This window comes from Cyprinodon tularosa, unplaced genomic scaffold (assembly GCF_016077235.1).
Source record: "Cyprinodon tularosa strain WSP-4 unplaced genomic scaffold, ASM1607723v1 ctg840, whole genome shotgun sequence".
In the NCBI taxonomy this organism is placed as follows: Eukaryota; Metazoa; Chordata; class Actinopteri; order Cyprinodontiformes; family Cyprinodontidae; genus Cyprinodon; species Cyprinodon tularosa.
The window spans coordinates 246,872-272,326 of NW_024039608.1; the positions used below are offsets into that span (position 1 = coordinate 246,872).

Sequence of the window (25,455 nt, forward strand, 5' to 3'; positions counted from 1 at the left end):
AATACAAGGGGGCACGCGGGCCGGTTCCAGTCGCGTGGGTCTTCTCCACCACCGGATCCGCTCTCTGAAAAGTTTCAATCAGTTTGATGCTACAGCAGAGGGCTTGATGTGCTTTTAGGTCGAGGAACATTTACTCACGGAGACTATCAAACAAAGGTGTCCCTTTGCTGATAGGCCGATGTCTGTAGCGAGGTCCTCGGGGGTGGCTTAGCAGAGGTTTCTGTCTCCCCAATCTCCCCGGCCACTATGCACAATGGGACACTGCGATCCGTGAATTTTGACGCAGGAAAAACGAAAGCTACTTCCAGTTAGCTTTCTTCTGGCATTTCATGTGAAACGGGGCCTCTCCTTGCAGACAGTGAACCCAGGGAAAGAGAAAGATTTAGCTCGAACTCTGAGTTTTAAACCATGAGTGATGTAGGGGCATTTCCTGTTGAAGTATCAGCCTCCTCAATCAGCTGATTGGTCCATGTGTGAGCTGACCGCCTATATGGTGGGCAGTTCCAGAACTTTCCAGAGAATCTTTTGTTCTCTTTGTGAAAAAGGAAAGGGGGGTGGTTTTAGATGGCTGTCTTTTGGCAATATATCCCAACAAAGGCATGCCTGTAATCTATGTAATGGGTTAGCTTAATCTGGATTTATAGACAAATATAGCTGGGATATCCTGTCCAGGGGTGATGCTGAGTGTGGTGGGTCCCTCTACCTCCACTACAAAGTTTATTTAATTTAATAGTTCTGCAAATGCAGATCAGCTGGAGGTAGAAACATCCAGGAACAAACCACTTTCCCAAGAACTGAGGGGGGAATTTTGTTTAAGTTTACTTTAGTTATTTTGTCACCTTAATCAAGTCAGAGTCGTTTAATTTGTTTTAGTTTTTTATGGACTTTCTTTTTTTATTTATTGTTTATCTGTTATATTGCGCCTCCCTCATGTGGAAACTTTGTTATTCCACCCCCATTTAGGCTGCCGCTGTTCTTTATCATGAGTTCAGTTTTTTGTTTGACTTACTTCCTTTTTACTTGACCTCAGTTGAATTGGGCCGAAATCCGTGTTATTTATTATTTAAGCTCTTCACACTGAGCATTTGCTACATCATATTGTAATTCTTTACTATGAGTAACTCCACAAATTACAGTTACAAGCCTTCAGCTGATCCAAAGTGCTGCTGCCAGAGTTCTGATGAAAATTCTATGCTAGCTTCTCATCATTGGCTTACTGTTAAATCAAGAATCTTTTAGTTATCAGGCTCCTCTACTGTGGAACCAACTACCAGTTTTAGTCTGCGAGGCAGTAACCCCATCTACTTTTAAGACTAGGCTTAAAACTTTCCTTTTTGATAAAGCTTATAGTTAGAGTGGCTCAGGATATCCTGAGCTATCTCTATAGTTATGCTTCTATAGGCTTAGACTGATGGAGGACCCCTTTTTCATCATTCTGCTTCATTCTGTCTCTATTCTCCCACTGCAGAATTTGTTAGTTCGACCTCTGACACTATGCTCTCTGCTTTTTCTCATCTGGGCTGTTCCTGTTGGGCTGTGCCATCCTGGAGAGAAATATCAGCTGTGATGCTGCTATTAACACCTTTGTTTATAGATGTTGGAGATTGCCCTGTTTTTCAGTGTAGTCCTGTTTCTCTGACTGACTGGTTAGATTTGCTCTCTTCCATCCTCTGACATGGGAGTTGGCTCGGATCTCGTATGCCTCGCTGCGTGATTCCTGGACGGTGCCCCCCTATGGAGCTGGTTTACAGTTGCCTTTTGTATTTCTGCTTCTTTTTCTACGTCTGCTTCTTTCTCCTTGAAAGTCGGGCTTGGCAGATGGCCGCTAACATTGAGTATCTTTCTGCTGGCAGTTTCTTGCTGTTAAAAGGGAGTTTTTCCTCTGTACTGTCACTACAAGCATTCCAGTCAATGAGTCGATGCAATCAACTGGTTTTCCTTAGATAGAAAACTTTGAATCAGTATGACTGTATGATCTGGTTGAATTGTAAAGCGCATTGACATGACATGTTGTGAATTGACGCTATATAAATAAACTGAATTTAATTAAATATGGCTTAAACATTTCTGTCTTAAAAAAATTATAAAATAAAAGTATCTCATCATGTAATACACTTTAAGTTCAAATTTTAGCATTAACCTCATTAAAACCACCGGGTTGCCAGTGACACGGTGGATGTTAAGTGGGGTAATAACTCAGAATGCATAAAATTCAACTGGTAAAATTTTTACCAATATAGACATGTTGGACATCATTGGAAAGCTTAGATTCTCTGCTATTCATTTTATGGACACAGCGAACACCAAGGCACAAAACAGATGTAGCAGCATGTCAAAATGTTAACAAAGCAGCCATAACCACATACCTTTGTAGGCAAAGAAGTAATTTTATAAATCCAATCTTCAATTGTTAATGCTCCATTCATCCATAAGGGAAAACAGATTAAAAGTACTCCATTATATTAGTAATTAAAATATTCCATAATGGCAAAATCTCCTATAATAATAATTCTACCGATAGGGAGCATATATATAGTAAAGAGAACGGTCCTAGCACTGATCCCACATGTAACCCAGGAGCATGAGGACGATTTATCTTTAACGTGAACAAACTGAAATTGATCAGATAAGATTTAAACCAGTCTAGCGCTGTTCCTTTAATTCCTACAAAATGTTCAAGTCTTTCTAAGAGAATATTATGATCAACTGTATCAAATGCAGCACTGAGATCTAACAGGACACATACAGATACAAGTCCATTATCTGAGGCCATGAAAATATCAGTTGTGACAATTCATGATGGATCCTACCCTTATACTATTGGATCTTGGAATACTCGTCATCAGTATTCCAAGGAGAATCGTTAATGGGTTTTAGCTTCAGACAATCCCTAATAACCTGCTATTTTATTTTACAGAATCAACACACATTCCTCTCTACAGGATACCATCAGGAAATTGATCACTCAGAAAATGTTCTTTCCACCAATATGCTAATGTGTGATGATATTTTATTTGTAAACTCCTGGACAGAGCAGAGATAGCAGCGAGACTCAAGGAAAAGCTCAAATTAAAAAATCATTATTAATATAGTTCAACCATTAGAGCCGTCCTTTATGCCGTCTATTGGAGTTTCTTTAATTGGTCTGGTCAAATTAGTTTTTCTTTTCTTCAGAGCATCTTCAGTTGGTTTGGTCAAATGTCTTTTTCTTCTGCAGTGAAATCAAGTATCCTCCTCTTGAGTGATACAGCTGAGTTACTTTGCTCTTCTGTGATGGGGAACCCAGATAAGTTATCAGATGAACAGAACTTGGCTGTTTTGACGTGTCCAGAAAGGGATACTGCATTTCCATGTAAGGGACTGAAGGTGATCACCTCATTATCCAGGCCTTGCAGGCCTTTCTGCCTTCAGAACAGTCTAGACTGATCAATACCTGAATTCTTCTTTCACTGTGATCTTTTTATAACTGTTCTCGCTTCATTTTATGATTTAAATAATTTTTACAGGAAAAAACAGCAAAGCCCTTTTGTCCTGGTGATTGCAACATTTTAGGAAAAAATTAGGATGCTGCTCCAAAAGGCTTTGTCATTTAGACCTGTTTTTCTCTTTCTTGCCATACTGGGTCTTTTTGATACCATAGAAGAGAGAAATTTCATTAGAACATTTTTGGAAATCTGCTCAACCTCTGACACATTGAGCTGGGGTATCTCTCTTCCAGGCAGAGGTGTATAGCAAGCACTGCTGAGTTTAGGGTGTCTCACTACTAGGGGTGGGTATTGGCAAAGAAGTGATGATTCAATTCGAATCACGATTCACATGCCACGATGCGATTCTATCACGATGCATCATGATACTTGAAATATTGCGATGCATTGCGATGCATCGCAATATTTTCACTGAACACTGTAAGAAAAAGATACAGCCCTTACCAGTGGCTGACTGGCTGGGTATGATCTGGATAGTGTCTTCAATTGATACATAACTGAAAGCAACTGAATTCATACATAGCTGTATTTATTGAAATGACTTTTGGAGGTGTTGCCATGAAAACAAATACTGGACAGAAATATTACTATTACTGGCATGGACACACTGACAAAAAGATCTTAGGATTCATTAAACTTAAAATAACAAAATAAGGATAATCAGTGCCGTTTACATGGCCTCAGTGGTCCTTTAAACTAATGAAATGAAAACATTCAAATGTTTGAAATTTTCCCTTTTGCAAATGACGTGCGTCATATCAATTTCATTTTTACCTTCTTTGTTTTTAAAGCCAAAATGCATCCAAGCATCTGACTTGAAATGTGATGGAACCGCGGGGCGAATTTTCATAGCGTCCTCCATGTTTTATTTCATATGATTCGTTGCAGTATCCCACGGCCGGACACGCTTGTGACAAAAAGCAGTGGGCTTCAACACATCCGCAGCCAAGTCTGCTGGACTGGAAGTTGTATTCCACTTGGTTTGGCTGATGTGCGCCAACCATTCATGTATTTCATTTGTTGATTTCTTTTTATTTTTTATAATCGATTATTGCCTTCAAGAATCAATGCAGTAGATCACAAAAATTAGAATCGCGATGCATCGATATCATGATTAATTTGCACACCCTTACTCACTACTTCCTCGTTTGTCAGACAGTCACTGTGATATTGGATGTGAATGCTTTACTTTCCTTAATAATTGTGGGGAAATAAATTTAGGCGAGAATGAACTTCATATCTCCAGGTTGCTTGATAGGATCCACTCGCTCCTCAACCTCAAGGAGAGAGTTTGGTGCTTTTATGTGAGGTGTCCTTTATTTAACCAATTGAATGCCTTTTTGCTGTGTTTGTCTTTCCAGACCGCCTGCAGGATTATGTTGGAAAAGAGGAGGATCTCTCTGACCAGCAGCTCTGTGGACAGGAGAGGAAATCCAGTTTGGACCAAGAAGAGTCGGAACATCCGCAGATAAAAGAAGAGCATCAAAAGCTAGAGCATGCATTTTTGGACATCTGCTCAACCTCTGACACATTGAGCTGGGGTATGTGTCTTCCAGGCAGAGATATACAGGAGGCACTGCTGAGTTTAGGGCGTCTCATTACTTCCTCATTTGCCAGACAGTCACTGTGGTGTTTGATGTAAATTCTTTACTTTCCTTAATAATTGTTTTTGGGGAAATAAATTTAGGCAAGAATAAACTTCATATCTTCAGGTTCCTTGATAGGATCCACTCGCTCCTCAACCTCAAGGAAAGAGTTTGGTGCTTTTATGTGAGGTGTCCTTTATTTAACCACCAATAGAACGCCTTTTTACTGTGTTTGTCTTTCCAGACCGCATGCAGGATTATGCTGGAAAAGAGGAGGATTTCTCTGAACAGCAGCTCTGTGGACAGGTGAGGAAATCCAGTTTGGACCAAGAGGAGTCGGAACATCTGCAGATAAAAGAAGAGCGTCAAAAGCCAGAACATCCCTGGACAAAAGAGGAAACCATGGAGCTCCCCATAAGTGAGCAGCAAGAGCAGCTTGTTCTGAAGCACAAGATTAAAGATACAAGAGAGAAACCTTTCCCATGTTTGACATTTGGGGAAAGCCTTCTTAAAAAAGAGAATTTAATGGTTCACAAGAGAACTCACACATGTCAGAAGTTTTATTGTCTGTCCTGTGGAAAATCTTTCAGAAAGAAATCTAGTCTGGATACACATATGATAAATCACACAGCTGAGAAGCCTTTTGAATGTCAGAAATCTCATCTTGATAAACAAATCGGAATTCACACTGGTGAGAAGCCTTTTGAATGTCTGTCCTGTGGAAAAAGCTTCACTAACAAATTTAATCTTGATAAACACATCAGAATTCACACTGGTGAGAAGCCTTTTTCCTGCACTATTTGTAACAACAAATTTAATCAAAAGAGTCATTTGATTTCTCACATGAGAATTCACACTGGTGAGAAGCCTTTTGAATGTCTGTCCTGTGGAAAAAGCTTCCCTAACAAATATTGTCTTGATACACACATCAGAATTCACACTGGTGAGAAGCCTTTTGAATGTCTGTCCTGTGGAAAAATCTTCACTAACAAATTTAATCTTGATAAACACATCAGAATTCACACAGGTGAAAAACCTTTTTTCTGTACCATTTGTAGCAAGAATTTTACTGAAAAGGGTAGTTTGACTTCTCACATGAGAATTCACACTGGTGTGAAGCCTTTTCAATGTCTGTCCTGTGGAAAAAGCTTCACTCAGAAATCTGATCTTAATAAACACATCAGAATTCACACAGGTGAAAAACCTTTTTTCTGTACCATTTGTAACAAGAATTTTACTGGAAAAGGTAGTTTGACTTCTCACATGAGAATTCACACAGGTGTGAAGCCTTTTGAATGTCTGTCCTGTGGGAAACGCTTCACTAACAAATCTAATCTTGATGCACATATCAGAATTCACACTGGTGTGAAGCCTTTTGAATGTCGGTCCTGTGGGAAATGTTTCACTAAGAAATCTCATCTTGATACACATATCAGAATTCACACTGGTGTGAAGCCTTTTGAATGTCTGTCCTGTGGGAAACGCTTCACTAACAAAGTACATCTTGATAGACATATCAGAATTCACAGTGGTGTGAAGCCTTTTTCCTGTACCATTTGTAACAATACATTTAATCGAAAGAGTAGTTTGACTACTCACATGAGAAACCACACAGGTGTGAAGCCTTTTGAATGTCTGTCCTGTAGAAAAAGCTTCACTAACAAATCTCATCTTGATAGACACATCAGAATTCACAGTGGTGAGAAGCCTTTTTCCTGTACCATTTGTAACAATAAATTTACTCAAAAGAGTAATTTGACTTCTCACATGAGAACTCACACAGGTGAGAAGCCTTTTGAATGTCTGTCCTGTGGAAAAAGCTTCACTAAGAAATCACATCTTGATAGACACATCAGAATTCACACTGGTGAGAAGCCTTTTTCCTGTACCATTTGTAACAATAAATTTACTCAAAAGGGTAGTTTGACTTCTCACATGAGAATTCACACTGGTGAGAAGCCTTTTGAATAAGTCATTGCAGTTAGATGCCACAGGAATGAACAGTAGAGGTGTTTACCATGTTTGACTGGTGATAAAATGTCCATCTAGAAACTCCTTCACCTCATTACATGAGAAACTCACGGGTTAATGTCTTTTTTGAGGCAAGTTTTGAGATTAATTAACAACTGTGTTTACATAGAAACCAGAACTGATAAGGTGTTATATAGTAAATCTGGTAAATACTCAGGTCCTGGGTGAATATTTGGAAGTGAACATTTGAAAGTGAATTATTTTGGAACTGAGTAAATTAGAATTAAATGGCCAAAAAGTTTTGCCCTAACAAAAAAAAAAAAAAAAAGTTATGATTTCTTAATTTTTCTCTAATGAGGAGAATAAACATAATAAAGTGCAATGAAAACATCTTGCATACAGATTAAGCACGTTTGCTGTCCATAGAACAAGCAATTGATAAGTTATAGATGTCTAAATTGAAAAAAAAAAAAATCAAGGCAGACCCATACTGTGCAATGTTGGCATGGTGTTGCACATCTTTTTCTGAATGAATTTATTAAGAAAAAAACCCTCCAGTTTTAGTTTTTACTTCAAATTTTAGTTGAATGATAAGCTATCGGTTGGATATATTCCAGAAACAGACTTTTATTCAGATGAAAATATCCTCAGATGAAAATAAAAGCAAAGCTCGGACAGATTTAATGTGCTTTGCTCAGTGTTGCTGATGTTTTTGGAGGATTTTCTAAGAGATCAGCTGCAAATGATCAGAGTTTAGCTAATTCAGTGTCTTGTTGGCTTTCATTAGCAATGCATCAATCAGCCCTGCTACGTGTGTTGTTGAAACCAGGCCCACCAACACTCCAACTGTTTTTGACACAGTGTTAGAGCTATGGTCAATGGATATTAGAATCAAGTAGATCATCTATAGAAGAGTCTCAGATGAAGATTTGGGACATATAGAAGTGTGTGTCAGTCTCAGAGTTAGTCAGCTACAAGCTAATTAATGTTGCAAAGTAGCTCCAACCACCTTGAAAGGGGGTGCTGGGATTATGGGGTTAAACTACGGGACATCAAAGAACTCCGTTTAGAGGCTGGAGTCTGTAGTTCAGGTAAATTAAAGTCCTAAAATGATGAAACATGTTTGTTTAAAAAGATAAACAGGATTGATGATGTTGCTGTTATTTTTACTGATCAGTTTGAACCTGCTTTAACTTGGTAAAAAGCCTTTGTCTTAATAATATATTAAAGAAATCTGACTCTCCTCTAGAAGTGTGAAGTTTCTGCTTTTTAAAGATTTTTTTGGTAGTATAATTTTCCTTTGAACTAATTCTAATAGTTTTGTTCTTGATTCTGTAGATGTTCTATTTACCTGCTATGATTGAAAGTAACTCTCGCCTATTTTATACAACTGATTTTATGGATTATATTCTGCTGTGGATGTTTTTAATTATTGTAATCACTTCTAAATTGATGACCGAGCAGCAATAAAAACCTATTGGTTTGTAAAAATGTGTTTTTTTTATATGGTTTCAAATAAATTACAATATTTTTCCATGTTTTCTCTGATATTTTCAGCCAAACTAAGCTGTAAAATAAATAGTTTAATGGCATTCACCTTCTGTCTTCTCCAGTCTTTCCTGTTGCTCCTCTGTCAGCATTAATCTTTTTTGCCTTTTAGAGCCTGAGTGTGTTTAAATCTGGCTATTGGATAAATCCTCCTTTGCTTGTTGGAGAACTTAGATCAGGAAATAATATAGGTACGTATTCTGGCCCAGTTGGTTTGGCACCTGATAAAACAAGTGTTTCAGTTGCTATAACTGTGTGTCCAGAGCCGCTACAACCAAGCAACTAGAGGAATGAAGGATCTAACTGTGGCTATGTTCACAATGCAGCCTGAAGGGAACCGGATGTGATTTAATTTTATTTGTTTTTTTTATTTGCCAATATGTAATCTGTACCTGATGTTTTCATTACAGTCTGAACAATAAAAATCTGATTTTGCAACAATAGTTCTGGACCATTTATAGAAAAAGTGACAGTGTCAGAGGTTTTTGATGAACAACCTGTACAACACAATTTGTGTAGTTGTACACAAAAATGAAAAATAACTACCTGTTTTTCTATTATTCTACAATTCAAAACTTAATGTAGCTCTGCAACTTCAAATTCACACTCATCTTCATAGCAAGAATCCTCACGCTGCAGCTTTTTCCTGACAGCGTGAGCAGGTTAATATCTGTCTGCATACACCGCAGTAATTATTACCAATCACATGTGGTCCCTATGAGGTAAAATTCAAGTCTTAAGAAACCTCACCATTAAGCCTCAATTTTTCTTTCTGCTGTTTTTCAATATGAAAGCAATCTGAAGAGTTCTCAGCCTCCTGGATCCAGCAAATGAAGGTCCCCTGGACTTTGTCTAGAAAGAAGTTATCTGAGATTTTAATTCCTCAAGTTGAAGCTGCTCCTCAGATGATAGAATTAATTTCCTACATAATTGTTGATATAAATCAGTTGTGATTGTTTTTTTGCCTCGATTTTATAAACCAGTTTACTAGACTGCAACTTTCTTAGCACTAAATGTGAGCTATTCCTATTACCTCAAAGGTGAAAGTTCCATCAATGAAATATTCTTAATGAGGTTACTAATTTCTGTGCAGAAATCCCTATTATGTCAGAGGTTAGTTCAATTACCAAATAAAGGATGATGGTGATTTACATTTAGTCAAAGAGAGAACAAAAGTAACAGCAATGATCAGTTAAAGGGGATGGTGATATTTTACCACACAATGTTGCGCAGATCTGCTTATTAGTTCAGATGGGGGTGCATGAACAGACATTTGTGTGTGCACATACACACACAAACATTTCAGTGTGCCACTCTGCAGCACTTCTCAGCAGGTGAAAGAAATCTGGCCCAATCAGCAATGAACCGGAGACCTCCAAAACGTCCCGAATTAGGTAGATATTATCTACCATGGACCTGCCGGGGACGCAGTAGGTCTGGTCCCGGTGGACGACCTGCTCCATAGCTTCCCTCAGCCGGGTAGCCAAGGCTTTGGAGAGGATCTTATAGTCGGTGCAGAGGAGAGACACAGGGCGCCAGTTCCTGATGTCCTGCAGATTCCCTTTCTTGGGCAGGAGGGCGATGACTGCCCTGCGACACGAAAGTGGGAGCGAACCTGCGGCCAGACTCTCATTGTAGACATCCAGCAGGTCCTCTGCCAAGATGTCCCAGTAGGCTTTGAAGAACTCTACAGTAAGACCGTTGATGCCTGGGGCCTTCTGGCCCTGCATACTCAGGAGGGCTGTGCAGAGCTCCTAAAGTAGGGTGACCATATTTTCATTAGGGAAAACCAGGACACCTTGGAGCGGGGTGGGGGGTGGGGGGGAGTGGTTGATTGAAAGAACAAATGTCTCATCATCGGGATCCGTGATCAGAGGAAATGTTACTTGCCGCAGAACTGTGGTGAAAATTGGAAGTTCAGTTTAATATAATACAACTCTGTGTATAGTTCCGTCTGAAATGAATGAAAATAGTTTTTTTAATGGTTATTGAGTCAGATATGTGGCGGTAATGTTTGATTTATCTAAAGGTTTTTATCTGTTACTGTGTAAATGGGTTTGGCTGGAATTTAAGGACAGATTCTAATATATTTGCAGGGTGGGGACTATAAATCTGATAGGAGTTTAATTTTTTTATTGTTGTTTTGCACAATATGCTTAACTAAGTATTTTTTGTTGTTGAATAATAGAGATTTTGCAGATATATTTTGTAGATACATTGTTTAGATTTACTTATATATTTCTAACCCTTTTATAGAATAGAATAGAAAATCCCTTTATTGTCCCACAATGGGCAAATTTACAGCAGCAGAAAGATTATTGACCTTAGAAAAATTTATAAGAATAACATAATAGGGAAGAGTTAAAATATACAAAATAAAATTCTGTAAAGTGTTTTAACAGTATAAAACTGGAGAATTAATAACCAATATGCAGCTATGGACATTTTTACAGTGATGGATATTTGAAAATAGCAGCAACATCAGAGATGTGCAGAATGACAGGAGCAGGTTATTTAACTGACTATAAATAAATAAACAAACAGTTTTGAAAACTTCTGTATTCATTCTTTTCCTGCTTTGTGTGTCAACTTTCACGGTTGCTAAGCAACAGAGCATACGCCGTCGAAGGGTAGACCTGGTCGAATTCACAGCCAAAACTCTTCCGGCCTCCTTATTGTCAAGGACTTTAAAGGTTCCAGTCTAGGTAGACCGCGTCCTTGGAGGATGCAGCCCAGGTTTTCGAACAGATCCTCTGATTAAGAGCAGGGCTGCCCGCACTGACGGGGCTCAGGGATTACGTCACACGCAGCGTCGTGCGCAGTGAAATCAGGACATTTCCTCACTTTCTAAAAAAAAACCGGGACGCCCGGAACAGGACGTGAAATACGGATATGTCCCGGGAAATACGGACGTTTGGTCACCCTATCCTAAAGTCCCAGCGGGCGCGCCAGCCGTAGGTTATTCTCACCCGACACCTGAAGCAGCCCACCGCAGAACTCCTCTAGGAGCCCCTCGTTCTCCTTATACTCACTCTCGAACAGAGAGGAGTAAAACTCAACAGCCCTCCTCCTAATCTGGCCCGGTTTACTCAGCTGCTGCCCTGTGTTGGACAGTAAGGAATGGATCACCTTCCTCTGCCCGCGTTTCCTCTCCAGGCTGAAGAAAAAGCTAGAGGGAGCATCCATCTCTGCGATGTTCTGAACCCGAGACCTGACCAACACGCCTTGGACTTTAGACTCCAGCAGGTTGAGATTTGAGAGCTTCAATATGCCCTCGATTTCCTGTGGAATCACTTAGATGTTCTAGTTCCACTATGTTCATCTCCAGATCTCTAATAGATCTGGTGACATCAAGAGTGACATTAAGAGTGTGCTGCTGACAGAGTTGCTTGATTTGGACTTTTCCATGGTCCCACCACTGCCTTAGACAAGTAAAATCCCCCTTTCTTTGTCTAAAAACAGTCCAAAAATAACTTAGAGCTTCTCTAAAAACATTTCCTAAAAGCAATGAGTGGTCGGTAAAAGCTACTGGTAAAATCTGCACTGTTAGACATGGTTGTAATTTTAACAGTAATTTACCACACATCACACAGTACAAAGCCGCAAAATCAGTGTTCTGGTAATTAACTGTAATTGCCATTGCATCATGGGAATTATGAATCACGTGAAGCATTGTTTATAGTTCACTACCGCAGTATCTCAAATTGTTGTAAGTTACTGTAATTAACGGTTACTTTGGCTCTGATCCTTCTTTCTTTTTAAATTTTAGTTACGCCATCTTTTTTTATTTTATTTTGGCGCTTAGAATGACTAGAACCGCAGGAACAACGAACAGTTTGCCGAGCAACAATTGTAGATTTTGCAAGTCTATCATATCTTGAACCTCCCTGTTGTTTGTTTGCATCAATCAGTGCTTTCTTCTTCCTAGGAATGGATGTTGAATGGATCCAGGAATTTCAGAAAGTGCTGCCAGAGTTGGACCACGAAAAACTGATGACCATTACAGGACACCTTTCATCTGTGGTTGGAGTAACAAAGAAGGAGGACCTTGCTTTTGTGGAGAAGGAAGACTTCCAAGAATATCTGACACCCATACAGTGCCGAAAAGTAATCCAGGCCTTCAAACAAAGAGGTGAGAAATGTATTCCTAAGAGTCTTAAAGAAAATAGTTGAAGACACATTACCGTTAGAGTGTGTCCAAACATGTTTTGATGGAGTAATTGGGTGAGACAGCATTTGATCTACTCAAATACTTTTAAACAAGATTTATCCTATCATCTTTTAGTCTCAGATAGAGGAAATAGACACATGTAACACCTAATTTTCAATAGTATCGTCTGGTTACTGGGGATAGTCACAGGTTAAAAAATTATCCGACAGATATATGTTTTACTTCTTTTTAGTTTTAGTGTCTGTTGATGTCGTTTAATGCATGTGACATTAATATGAATACAAAACTGGTCATCAAACAGCTTCATCCAACATGTGTAAAATGTCTTGTTTATATGGGTTATATATATCATGTTATTTACCTATCATCACTTATAGTGAGTTGGACAACAAAAAAAACAAAAAAAGTGTTTTTCAGTGAGTACTTTTTGTACTGTGCCTTTCCCTCTGTTTGGTTTACACAGAAGCTTCTTTGCATCTGTTTTCTCTTATCTGAGCTCTTATTGATACAGAGAAAAGTTACATTTTCATCTAAAAGTTTTCTGGTCCCTTTGGGTTATATTTGAAATAACGAAAAGGAGCTGTTGTAAATTGTTTGAGCACACATTGAAGTTTTAAACCATTCATAGGTAATTTGTCTAAATATGTATATAGTTAATAAAACAATTGTACGTTCTGGTATATATACTTTTTTGATTAAATGATTTAGACTTATAAAAATGTATTATTGTTTTTTTTTTCTTCTTTAAAGAACTGAATGACAAAGGGACCAGTGAAGTCACCATCACTCTAAGTGAAGAGACGCCTCCCCTTTCATCTGTAGGTGCAGACAGAGGAACTGGTTGGTCCTCCTTCACACCTCATCAGACACAGTCATATTTTCCTGGATCCAGCCTGGCAAAAGCTCAAAACTCTTGGATTCTCCAATTCCAAATACCATGGGAACAGATGCCTGTATCCTTGTCCCAGGCAATCTTGAGAGGGCAGAGGGCTAGCCCAGCAGACAGGAGAGCAATGGTGCGGGTTGTGGTTTCTGCTATGCAGCAACACTGTCCAAACCCTAACAGAGCTGCTTGCATAGAAGGAACAATGCACAGCCAGTCGCTTTTGTTATCCAGGCAGAATTCCCTCCTCTGTGGGAGGACTTTATCCTCTCTTGCCCCGGTAGAGGGGGGTTGGTTTGGTCCCACATGAGTCCCTGAAGGCAAACTGCAGGCGACTCTCATTTTGCTCCCCCATTCATGCGAGATATCAAGATGGACATTGGTTTACCATGTCCAAAAATTCTCCATCATTATTTATACCACTAAGCATGCAGAACTTGAAAGCAACCGTCATTTAATTTGAGTCAAGTGTGTTGCATGGGGACATCTAAAACCTTCAGGATAATGGTTTTCAAGGACAGGAGATGCTGATGTGGAATGCGTTCTGTTATTATTAAACTGAATTGTTAATAGAGTTTAAACTTTGAATATTTTCATTCTTGAATATTTACATTAGCTTGAATAAACATGATTATTCAGCAGTGGAACATAACATGTAGTTGAAACTACTTTAATCTTACTATAAATGGTTATTGGATTGGATATTGCGTCCCGCTCGGTCTTGGCAGGACTTTGTGTGGAGTTTGCATGTTCTCCCCGTGTCTGGTTTCCTCCGGGTGCTCCAATTTCCCCTACCACTAAAAACATGCTCTGCTAGGTTAGGTTAAGTTGGGCAGCGCCTTCCACATCAGCATGGCCTTGTACATCCAAGTTCCCCCGGAATGTTCCAAAATTGTAATTTCCCCAAGGGGATAAATAAAGTGTATATGTATATATATATATATATATATTTCAATCTGAAAAACTCACACAGAGAGAAAAGATAATTAGAATAATTTATTGATAAGAAAGTATAGTCTTTGGCGCTCAGACCTCGGCAGGAACATTCATGCTGAATTATGCTTTAACATGCATGAGTAGATGAATGTGAATAGGGATGATCCCCCCGGGCCTGAAACTGGTGGTGGTTTAATCCGAGCTGGTTGACAAGGTGATCTGCTGGGCAGAATTGTGGGACTAGAAGACTGAGGGAGCTGACGCCGGGGCTTCACTCAGACTCGGGATATAGAGGTCCTGCTCGGTGATGCAGGTACCGTGAACTGTCCATGATGAGCAAGCATGAAGCAACAGTGGAGAGGAAAAACTCCCCTTTGGGAAGAAACCTCTGGCAGAACCGGGCTCAACATGGTGGTCTTCTGCCGGACCAATGCGATGAGACGAGGGATGGTGACAACTGGGATTAATACTCTCTGATGAAGTTGAGGTGAAGTGGTGTCATGGAAGACGATTCGGCTGCGATGGCGGAGAAGGGGATGGAGGTGGGTGAATTGTCGTCTGGATCGAAATCCGACATTGCGATTGCAGGATAGCGGCTGTGGTGAGATTTGAGGGAGTTTATAAAGTGGAAACAGGACGCTGATTGGGCTTCGTTGTGGAGTAGTTCAAAGCTGATTGGCTCGCTTCGGAGACGGATCGGCTTCTGATGATGTGAGGTAAGTCAGAGTTTCTTCAATTGAACTTTCGCTAGAGCTTCATATATATATATATATATATATATATATATATATATATATATATATATATATATATATAATTTTTTTTGTTTCTATTATTATTATTCATACGTTTGTTTTTTTGCTTGTGTTTATTTTGCCATTCATTTTCATCTTGCTTGAAGGTTCTTCTTGAGAATAAATCCAGAAGATGGAACAAAATGCACCGCACGGACTGGAGTGAGTCGGAAGACTGGAGTGTTGGTGAAGCGGAAGACAGCCACTATAAACAACAGAGTGCTGTCCTTTCTTCGCCAGCTAACAGACTTTGAGTGGAAGAACTTGAATTAGGTAAGATTCTTCCCATTAAGATATCTTCAAAATGGATGCTTGTACTGTAGTCTCGGATACTTATACTGATGTTCATTTTCCTTATCCTTTATAGGTTCTGTGTAGCTGCAGCTGAAGACAAATACAATCTCATGAAATGGGGCTACACCCTGTCCAGGTTCATCATCCATTACACACACAAAGAACCACATGCACATTCATTCTTTGCTGGACTGTCATTTAGAATGTAAGCCTGCACCTAACAGTCAATATAAGGTTCATTTGATCAATTTATGTTTATGTAAGGTTCTTCTTTTGTTCCTTTTTGAGTGCAATCAAATTCTTACAAAAGAGGTTGAACGGTTATACTGTTTAATGCTGTTTCTATTGTTTGTTACAACTGTTGTTCTTTGAACTACTGATTTTTATAATATGACTTGAATTTGAATGAATAACAACTTTACTAAATGTTTGAACTGGACGATCTTAAGGAAGTGATTTTGTTACATCTTTTAAGCTCTGAGCAAATGAAAAAAGTATTGTCTATAATAATATGAATTAAATTGAGAATTCTAGCTGAAAGTCACACATTATCTTGTGGGTTTTTTTTACCATTTGTTAGTGTTTTAAATAAAGACCAGAATGTTTTGGAATATATATGTCTGTTTTTGATTTATTATAATTGTTAATAACAAATCAATTAAGCAAAATTAGCAGGCTTATTGAAAAAACTGCTCAACCATTAAAATCAAAGCTATTTTAATTCAGTTGTTAAGAATTTTACATTAAGTCAGTGCATGAAAAATACTATATACAAATCTAAATTAATATATATATATATATATATATATATATATATATATATATATATATATATATATATATATATATACATATACATATATATATATATATATATATATATATATATATATATATATATTAATATATATATATATATATATACTCGTACTCGTTGTCTCCCGCTTTATCCGGAACCGGGTCGCGGGGGCAGCAGACTAAGCAGAGACTCCCAGACTTCCCTCTCCGCAGACACCTCCTCCAGCTCTGCTGGGGGAAGCCCTAGGCGCTCCCAGGCCAGCCGAGAGACGTAGTCTCTCCAGCGTGTCCTGGGCCGTCCCCTGGGCCTCCTCCCAGTGGGACGTGCCTGGAACACCTCCCGAGGGAGGCGTCCAGGTGGCATCCGAAGAAGATGTCCGAGCCACCTCAACTGACTCCTCTCGATGTGGAGAAGAACCGGCTCTACACTGAGCCTCTCCCGAATGACCGAGCTCCTCGCCCTATCTCTAAGGGAGAGCCCAGCCACCCTGCGGAGGAAGCTCATTTCAGCCGCTTGTATCCGGGATCTCGTTCTTTCGGTCATGATCCAAATTTCATGACAATAGGTGAGGGTAGGAACGTAGACCGAACGGTAAATTGAGAGCTTTGCCTTTTCGCTCAGCTCTCTCTTCACCACGACAGACCGGTGCAGCGTCCGCATTACTGCAGCAGCCGCACCGATCCGTCTATCGATCTCCCGCTCCATTCTTCCCTCACTCGTGAACAGGACCCCAAGATACTTGAACTCCTCCACTTGAGGCAGGGACTTTCCTCTGTCGTCTATAATTCTCTTCTTGACGACTTAAAATTGAAGCTAAGTTTTATAAAAATTCAAAGTTCTTAAAAAGCAGAAAAAGACTCAAACAAAGATAAAAAAAATTCAGGCAGGGGCAGCTGAGTCCGGGTCCAGTGTGTTTATTGCTAAACACAACACATTCACACTGAGCTGGTCACCGGTGAGCCGAAGCTGAACAAATGGTGAACACAGCTCCCTTTTATCCATTTCTTATCGGTGGAAAACCCCCTTCAGAACATATTTCAGTCTTTGGTAAAGGTCACATTGATATTTATCTGCAAAACACGGTGACATTCATAGACACATCTCATTCTTGTGAGAGCAATCTCTCAGGCCATGAAAACATCTGGTGCATTCAAATCAGAAACTTATGACGGTTTAGTCACAAACATGTCAGAACACATCTTTCCCTTGCTTCAAGCCATGTCAGTCTAACCTATTGCTCCCCCCTCGTGTCTTAGTCAAAGCATCACCCTTTCTGGGACCATTACCGCTCCGTGTGCCTTGAAAATAACAACTCTTTTTGTATGGCCAAATTTTGCTGAGCTGGGAAACCTTGAGATGTCAAATATTTCATTTTTATTGAGTGTGCTTTCTTATCACTAAGGGGCCTCAACCCTGCGTTGTCCTGCAGACTTCACTCCTATTGGGGCCAGGTCCAACAGTTACACATACTCACTGCTCTGCTTTTCTCCTCTCTGGCCTTGAATGGCTCCATTCATTGCTCTGTTTTTTCTTTTCTTTTTTTGCCTTGAATTGCTCTTATAACAGTATTTGGGAAAACAACTTTAAACTTATAAAACATTAACTTTATTTTATCTTATGATTAGTGCAGATTAATACACAACATTCCCCCCTTTGATCCTAAAAGGATCAATTACGTGATTATGCAGGTGATAACTAATCTAAAACACCTTAAATGTGAACTCACCCAAGTGACAAAAGTTTATATATATATATTGTGCACACTAAACCAAACGTGAGATTAAACACACACCATATAGTAGAAGTGAGTAATATAAGATGTGGTGGTGTCTGAGTAAATATTAAACTAATAAAACGCAGAAAACAGAATATACAAAAACAAAGAGGGATCCCCCTCTTGGCTCCCTTAAGAGGACCCGTCCTCGTTGCTTACTTTTTTTGTAGCAAGATTTTCTAATTCTGTTTTCTCAGCAGAGGCAAATACCAATGCCCAAGCAGCATCTTGTGTTACGAGGTCTCTGCATTTATCCCCTACATTGGTGGTATTTCACACCCATAAATAGACAAACAAAAAAGCTTCATCAGGCCCGGACTATGCGAGGCAAACACATCTTCTAGTGGTCAAAGGACCGTCATTACAACCAACATAGGAGTAACCATGTGGCACTCTCCTGCACAGTAATTGTACTGTCACATAAAGTATACAATCCTACCAATATGTTTAACATAGGTATGCATAATCATCAATAATCAGCATTGTCCTTATATCCAGTTATGGCGTTGAAGTTGATATATTAATAATAATAATAGCCTCCATAATTCTATCCATAATTCTGCCCTCCGTTCGGGCCCCCCTGGGTATAGGGAGCCATATGCTGCAGATCAGAGGTCAGCTGCATCACCTGCTCTTGTAGGTCGATAATGGTCTGCTGTGCATCTCGAAGTTGCACCACCTGCTCTTGTAGGTTGATAATGGTCTGCTGTGCATCCCGAATTTGCTGCCTCAGTTCCAGATTGTCTCGGGTCAGCTGCCAATTCCCAGCCTTTACTTTGCGTTTGTACAGGGTGCGGCGCATCCGTTCAAAGGACCGACGTGGCTCGGGGTGCGCCAGACCCTTCATGAATTGGGCATAAACTGCTGTGGTCATAGAGGTGATTTGAGGCTTAAGGTCAGCGTTGGTATCATAGGACTCCAGCGGATGAGCCAAGAACTTTGCAACATGATGAGCTTCGGCAAGATCAAGCTTTATGTCATCTGCTATGACCATGAACATAGCCAGTACGCCTGGAATGGGTGGTGGCGGATAATTATATTGGTGGGGTGACGGTGGTCGTCGATCCTCGGAATTCTCAGGACTGGCAGGGGTGCTGGTTGGGCCGAAATCGATACTGAGGTTCCCCGGTGATGACGAGATGGACAGTGGCTTCCCAGTAGGTAATGGTGGTTGATCATCAGGCTGCCTGCTGGGTGTCATCATAGGTTTGCTCCAACCCGAAGGTGCACTGCTTGGCCCCTCTGCAGGATCTAGTAGGTGCCTGGGAGGAAGATATGGGCATCCTACCCCTAGTGATGGGCCTAACGACGCCAGTGCAGCTCGTAAATTCATTTGGTTTTCTTCATATTCATCATAACTAGCCTCTGCCATGTTCAATAATCTACCTGTGGGGACATAGTATGGCAAATTTAGGCATCATCTGAAGGCATATTATCTCTTATATCTATGGATTATTCAGCATGCAAGTTGCTATATCTACGTGAGTAAGTATATAAGTCATTGTTATGCAAAATATTTATATATATACACTGTTATTATTAAAGAAATGCACGTACCTGGTGAGGGTGGAAGGTGATCATGGTTATGTTTTATATCTCTTGGTCCAATTGTATCTCTACAACTGGGAACTGACCAGTTACACTTACAACAAGTCTTGAGACCAGTCCCCGAACAAGGGGTATGATGCAACACATAACTATCAATATAATCAGTATTACTGCCCCTAGAATCATTCCTGCTGCCTCAAGATATTTTCCCCATCCAAGCTTGTGAAACCAATCCCAGAATCCCTTCAGCTGAGTGTTCCAATTAGACTGCAGCACATGTTCATCCCTCATTCGTTTCATTTCCTGTAGGACTCCTGTGAGGCTACCATTTACATCTGTGTGCATGGGGATTAAAGTACAACAATCTTCCCCTATATAATCACATATTCCTTGGTCTCCAGCCATGCGGGATTCTAGCACGAACCTATGTTGTAGAACCATTAGTGAAGTTGCATGCAATTGTTCCTTTACCAAATCCAGGCCGTTTATTGTAAAGTTTATAAATCTTTGTTGATTATACCATAGGAGATTCACCCATCTACTATTTCGAGCTATGTACTGCGCATTGGCAATAGTTCCCCAAATTGGCACCGCAACAGCCACTCTTCCGCTTTCTATCCAATCACTCCCTATGGCAACCTGGTCTTTAGGTACTCCATATGGGATCTGATCCCAAGAAATATATACCTCATCTGATCTCTTCCACTCATGTTTAGGGGGAGTACTTCTTTTAGCGCGGTTGGGTATCTCATTAGATGTTACATTTGTACTTATTAGGTTATTTACTATTAACTTGAGTTGTCCTGTCAGCATTACTGGTGCACAGATGCCTTCCCACTGAGGGGGTAATGTGGCCAACATTTGTGTCTCATTATGGTACATCCAAAAAATGTCACCTAAGGGGACAGATCCCCTCGCCAGGCTCAGTATTCGATACTGAGATACACTTGAAGGTTGGAACTCATAGATGACATGTCCCCCATCTGGTACTACTTGTTCACAGCGTATGGTGGCATTGGGACTCGTTTGACAAAACTTAATGTGGTAGGTGAGGTTCCCTTCTGCTGTTGGTGGGTACCATGTCCTATTACTACATGTAACCAGTCTATCCGTTGTCCACATCTGTCTAGAGGATCTATTAGTCACTGTTTCCAGTTCTTTCCCTCGGGCTATACAAAACAGAAAAATCAGTTCAGCCGGTTTTTGTACTACTGGTGGAAGAGAGAAAGTGCTCATTACATCATTTATTGAGGAGTTCAGCGCTCTGGGGCATATCGTGTGGTCTTTTGATAATGATGCAAGACCTCCGGCCATCTGCATGGCACAGTGGGCAAAGCACTCCGTTACATCAGGGCAGTCGCCTATTTTACTTCCGGGAATAATCTGAAGGGCTGGTCATTTTTTAGCATTATAGCAGGCTATACAATCATCTTTAGGGCGCTTTTTGGCTTTGAACATTGCCTGGACAGAGTACTGAATCCATTGTTGGAACATATTGGTTTCCCAGTGTGCAGTCTTTAATTTGTCTAGATCTCTTTTCTGCCTTTTGTTTACCAATTTTACCATTCTATGCGCTTTCCCTACCGTCATTACCTGCTCTGTTAATGTGTTTTGGCATATGTTCATTTTGCATCTTACCTCAATGATCTCCATCCCATCCTCACGGCAGTCCATGCTTTGTGGAACTCCAAGCCAATGTTTCCCCATTGAGTTACCTAAAATTTCTTCAGACATTACATAATCATATCTTTGATTTGCACATGCATTAGTGATACATTTTCTCCATCATTATTATTGATTACCCCTTGGTTAGTAGCTAGTGTTACCATTGCTAGTGCACATGTTTGTGTGTGACGCATTAAATGTGTGTGTGCACTGTTAGTATTAATTTTCATAAGATCCCCCCTTGTTAACCCACAAAAGGTTAACACAACAAGAAAGTTAATCAAAGTCTGAAGAAGGCGCATACGGGAGACACCCAGACGGCGATGGGGTGGGCGGGACCGAGTGGATCGGCGGCCCACTTGCTTCGGAGGAGGAAGGGGAAAGGGAGGGGATGAGAGGGAAAGGTGCAGGTGAGGGATGTTAAGGGGACAGGACTCCACCAGCATCTGATGGGCCAGAAGAAAGAAGTTCGTCCAGTGCCTGAACGACGGATGGATCTGGGTGAGACCCAGAAGAAGTCTCAGTGGCAGAAGGGTCGGGTACCTGCGGGTCCCCGACGGGTCACCCGCTAAAATGCTCTTTTGCGGGTGAAAAATACATAAATAAAAATAAACGGGTCGGGCGCATATTTTTTTAGTGTGGGCGGGTAGTGTGATTTTTTTTATGGGTGTGTGTTGTTATGGACATCAGAGGTGTTAAATTAATCAGGCACTGGGGTCACCCTCGTTGTAGCTTAAAGCCCTGCCGGCAGTGGGGGCTTCCCTCCAAAAAGGCCACAGTCAGTGCATACACGTCTGCTGCAGTGTTAATGGCGCTGTTCTGCAGCGCAGCGTACTATAGCCTATTACTTGATGTGTTAACGGGTCGGGTTGCGGGTTAAATATCAACGGGTCGGGTCGGGTTTGGATTTGAATTGAAGATATCCGCGGGTGACGGGTCGGGTTCGGTAGTCATCCTAACGGGTTCGGGTGTTTAAAACTCGAACCGTGCAGGACTCTACCTGGAGACCCTGATGGAGGACCATCTCAGCCATCCTTCCATCCTTCAGCAGGAGGAGGTGTAGCTCAAAGACATCAAAGAAAGTGATCAGAGCTCATCTGAGCTCATCTGGAAGGAACCAGGAAGAGCTTCAACAAAACAAACCAGAATAAAGGGGCAGAATAATCCCCTCTGATTGGTTAATTAACACATCAGTCGTCCACCTGATGTGTTGAGGACCAGCTGCTCTGCAGACCACCCTTTGAACCTCGTTCAAAATGTCGCCTGTATAAGGGACCAACATCAACAGAAAGATGAAGACGCCCACCTGAAGATGTCTGACATCAGCTTTGGCTTCTAGACTATTTAATTATACAATATGAATGAGAAGGGAAATATGTTGTAATGGGTTGTATTTTAATGAAAGGTGAACATTTTTAGTATCTAAGTGTTTGATATTGTTTGTTAATACAAATAAAGTCCAAGTGTTAGATGACCATAATGGCTGATGGTCAGTATTGGCAGAGATTTCTGGATTAGAGAATGAACTCTGATGATCGGGTCATCTCAGCTACCATTGGGGAAGAGGAGCGCTGAGATTAAATCCTCCAACTTTTCAATGTGTGCTTTGACTGACCCTGATTCTGAAGAGCTGAACTCGTCATCTGCGTGAAACATCTTTGTCTTATGATTTTAACATTTTGCATAAAGATTGATCCTTTTTTTACTTTTATTGAAGCTCAGATTAATAATTTGACTTACACTTTGTAGAGATGAAGGGGTCTATTGTTTTGACTGATTTGAACTTTTCTCTTTCCAGGTAAACAAAAATGGTAACTGATAATGATACGAATTAAACATTTAAATTCTCAACAAATAGATATTTTACCATAAAAGTATCATCATGGGGAAAAACAGTAAATATTTTTGCCAATATTGTGATTCCAGGGCTCTATTTATTGGCAACATATTTTAGCTATCATGATCTTTTCCATAATTTTTCCATCTATTATAATAATTTTATTTGTCCACTGACTTAATGCAGATGTGCATTTTTGATATACATGTTTCATTAATATTTTTAATTTCAGTTTCTTATTTGTACCTTTCTTTACATATATACACAATTTTTTTTGGTTTTAGTTTTCTTTATATATATTTACAGTTTTAGTTAGTTTTAGTTGTTTATATTCATTATTTTCCCATTTCTAATATCGATTACAAAAGGATAATATCCTTCTATAATCGAAAGGGTGGACTGCTGTTAGAAAATTTAGATTTCTCTTTTAATTATATATTAATTTATCCTGTTTACTCACTATAAAATTTTTCACTCAGTCTGTTTCACTTTCAAGGCCAGACCATTGTATATAGGATAATTAAATATCAATAAAAATAAATATCTAAGCCTACACTTGTATTTTCAAAGCAGGAAGTCGGTGCATGACGTAGCCCTTTTCTCTCGATGTGTTTTTACTGTAAAGTCTCTAATACACTTGAAATGTTGCAGCAGCTTTCTTTAAACCAGGGGAGGAAGGGGTTTAACTGGAGCAAATGTCTGAATATCCAACTTAAAACTAACTTCACCGCAGGTTTTTTAACCCAACAACGTGAACTCACTATCAACTGGAAGTTAGCATTAGCTTAGCATGTTGATCTCCTCTAAGCAGTTTTCCAATCAGATGAGGCTAAAATCCACAGTGTGCATCATCAGGGAATCGTTTCTATCAGGTGTTTCCTACCTATCCGGTGTAAGATGATCTGGGGGATCCTGGTGAAATCCAGCAGTAGATGTTGATCGTCCATCTTTTCCTCCGAATTGACCAAACTCCCTTTAAACTCCGTGAATGTTTCTTCAGCAGGAGTTAACTGCTCGGTGATAAACTCTCCTTGAAGCTGGACTGAAGACATTCTCACTGCAAACACTCCCAGATTATCAGCCTCTCTACAATGACTCCACACACAAGCTAAGCTAATGCTGCTAATGCTACCCGATCCGTACCAGCAGCTCATTGCGCATGCGCAGCTACATCTACATCCGGGTCACCCTCGATTTTAATTTGTAAAAAAGACCTAAATTATGTTTTCCCTCCCTAAAATAGTAAGCATACTTAACTATAATATATTAAAGTTTAATAATGTATTTCCTGAGAATAAATGTCTTACAATTCTTTCTGTTTTATCGCTCGACCGGAAATGACATCACTGATCTTTTTTTTTTTTTTTTTTTTTTTCAGCAAACATTTACATGAAAAAATACTCAGAGAGGATAACAAATATAACATGAACAGATAAAGATCAATTACAAGAAAAACAAATAAGTAAAACACTTAACAGGGGATTTATCTCAGCAAACAATTAAAACAAACATAGACAGAGTCATAGAAATAATAGAAACAAAAAGGTGAATGCACTTAAAATAGCAGATGTTTGGAGAAATCCAGTCTCAATTGTTTGGCATATTTGTCATTTTTTCTTCTTAAGAGAAGAAAAATAGATTTTAAAGTTATTCATAAACCAATTAAAAGAAGGTTTAGAATTTCTCCATTTAGCACAGTGGGGTTGATATTTACCGATCAGCAGGAGGACATTAATAGTGTAAGAAAAAGGCTGGGGAAGATGGTCCATATAAAAAATAACATCATTTAGTGCAAAAGGGGGATATCATTAATTTTTAAAGATATCCAGTCTTTCAAGTCTTTCCAGAAGCGGTGTGTAGCGGGACAGAGGTAAAACATATGTTCAACGGTTTCACTATTATTATTACAACAAAAAGAACATTGATCCTCCTCAAAACCAAATCTTTTTCTTAAAAATTCTGCCACAGGATAAATTTTGTTAATAACTTTAAAATGTGTTTCTTTGACTTTAGGTAAAATAGGCCATTTAACAAATTCTGAGAAAGCTTTATCAACTATATCTGAGTTAACAGAAATATCTCTCTTCCAAGTAAATCTATCATAATCAAGAAATTTTCTGGCTTTCAAAAAACTGTTAATACATTTCTTATTGCATTTTTTATC

The 25,455-nt window shown here is 39.6% G+C and overlaps 3 protein-coding genes across 4 annotated transcripts; 2 read left to right on the plus strand and 1 right to left on the minus strand.

The window, feature by feature from the left end:
• The first annotated feature begins 5,390 nt into the window (after window positions 1–5,390).
• Window positions 5,391–7,567, plus strand: LOC119774985 (gastrula zinc finger protein XlCGF26.1-like). Its single transcript, XM_038272825.1, has 2 exons — window positions 5,391–6,014; window positions 6,099–7,567. Exons 1-2 carry the CDS (start codon window positions 5,474–5,476, stop codon window positions 7,040–7,042), a joined length of 1,485 nt encoding a protein of 494 aa, XP_038128753.1. The 5' UTR covers window positions 5,391–5,473; the 3' UTR covers window positions 7,043–7,567.
• A 4,921-nt stretch (window positions 7,568–12,488) lies between these two features.
• On the plus strand, window positions 12,489–16,107 carry LOC119774988. 2 transcript variants are annotated; one of them, XR_005279600.1, is made up of 4 exons: window positions 12,489–12,722; window positions 13,512–13,579; window positions 15,482–15,647; window positions 15,742–16,107. XR_005279600.1 is itself a non-coding variant. In XM_038272828.1 (2 exons), exons 1-2 carry the CDS (start codon window positions 12,521–12,523, stop codon window positions 13,952–13,954), a joined length of 645 nt encoding a protein of 214 aa, XP_038128756.1. In that variant the 5' UTR covers window positions 12,489–12,520; the 3' UTR covers window positions 13,955–14,107. The 2 variants fall into 2 exon arrangements, 1 of the variants encoding a protein (XP_038128756.1); XM_038272828.1 differs by lacking the exons at window positions 15,482–15,647; window positions 15,742–16,107 and having other exon boundaries at window positions 13,512–14,107.
• Window positions 16,108–18,585: 2,478 nt separating this feature from the next.
• Window positions 18,586–24,228, minus strand: LOC119774987. The gene is made up of 2 exons (XM_038272827.1): window positions 24,175–24,228; window positions 18,586–19,627 (listed from the first exon to the last, which is right to left on the minus strand). Exon 2 carries the CDS (start codon window positions 19,611–19,613, stop codon window positions 18,789–18,791), a length of 825 nt encoding a protein of 274 aa, XP_038128755.1. The 5' UTR covers window positions 19,614–19,627; window positions 24,175–24,228; the 3' UTR covers window positions 18,586–18,788.
• Window positions 24,229–25,455: the final 1,227 nt, after the last annotated feature.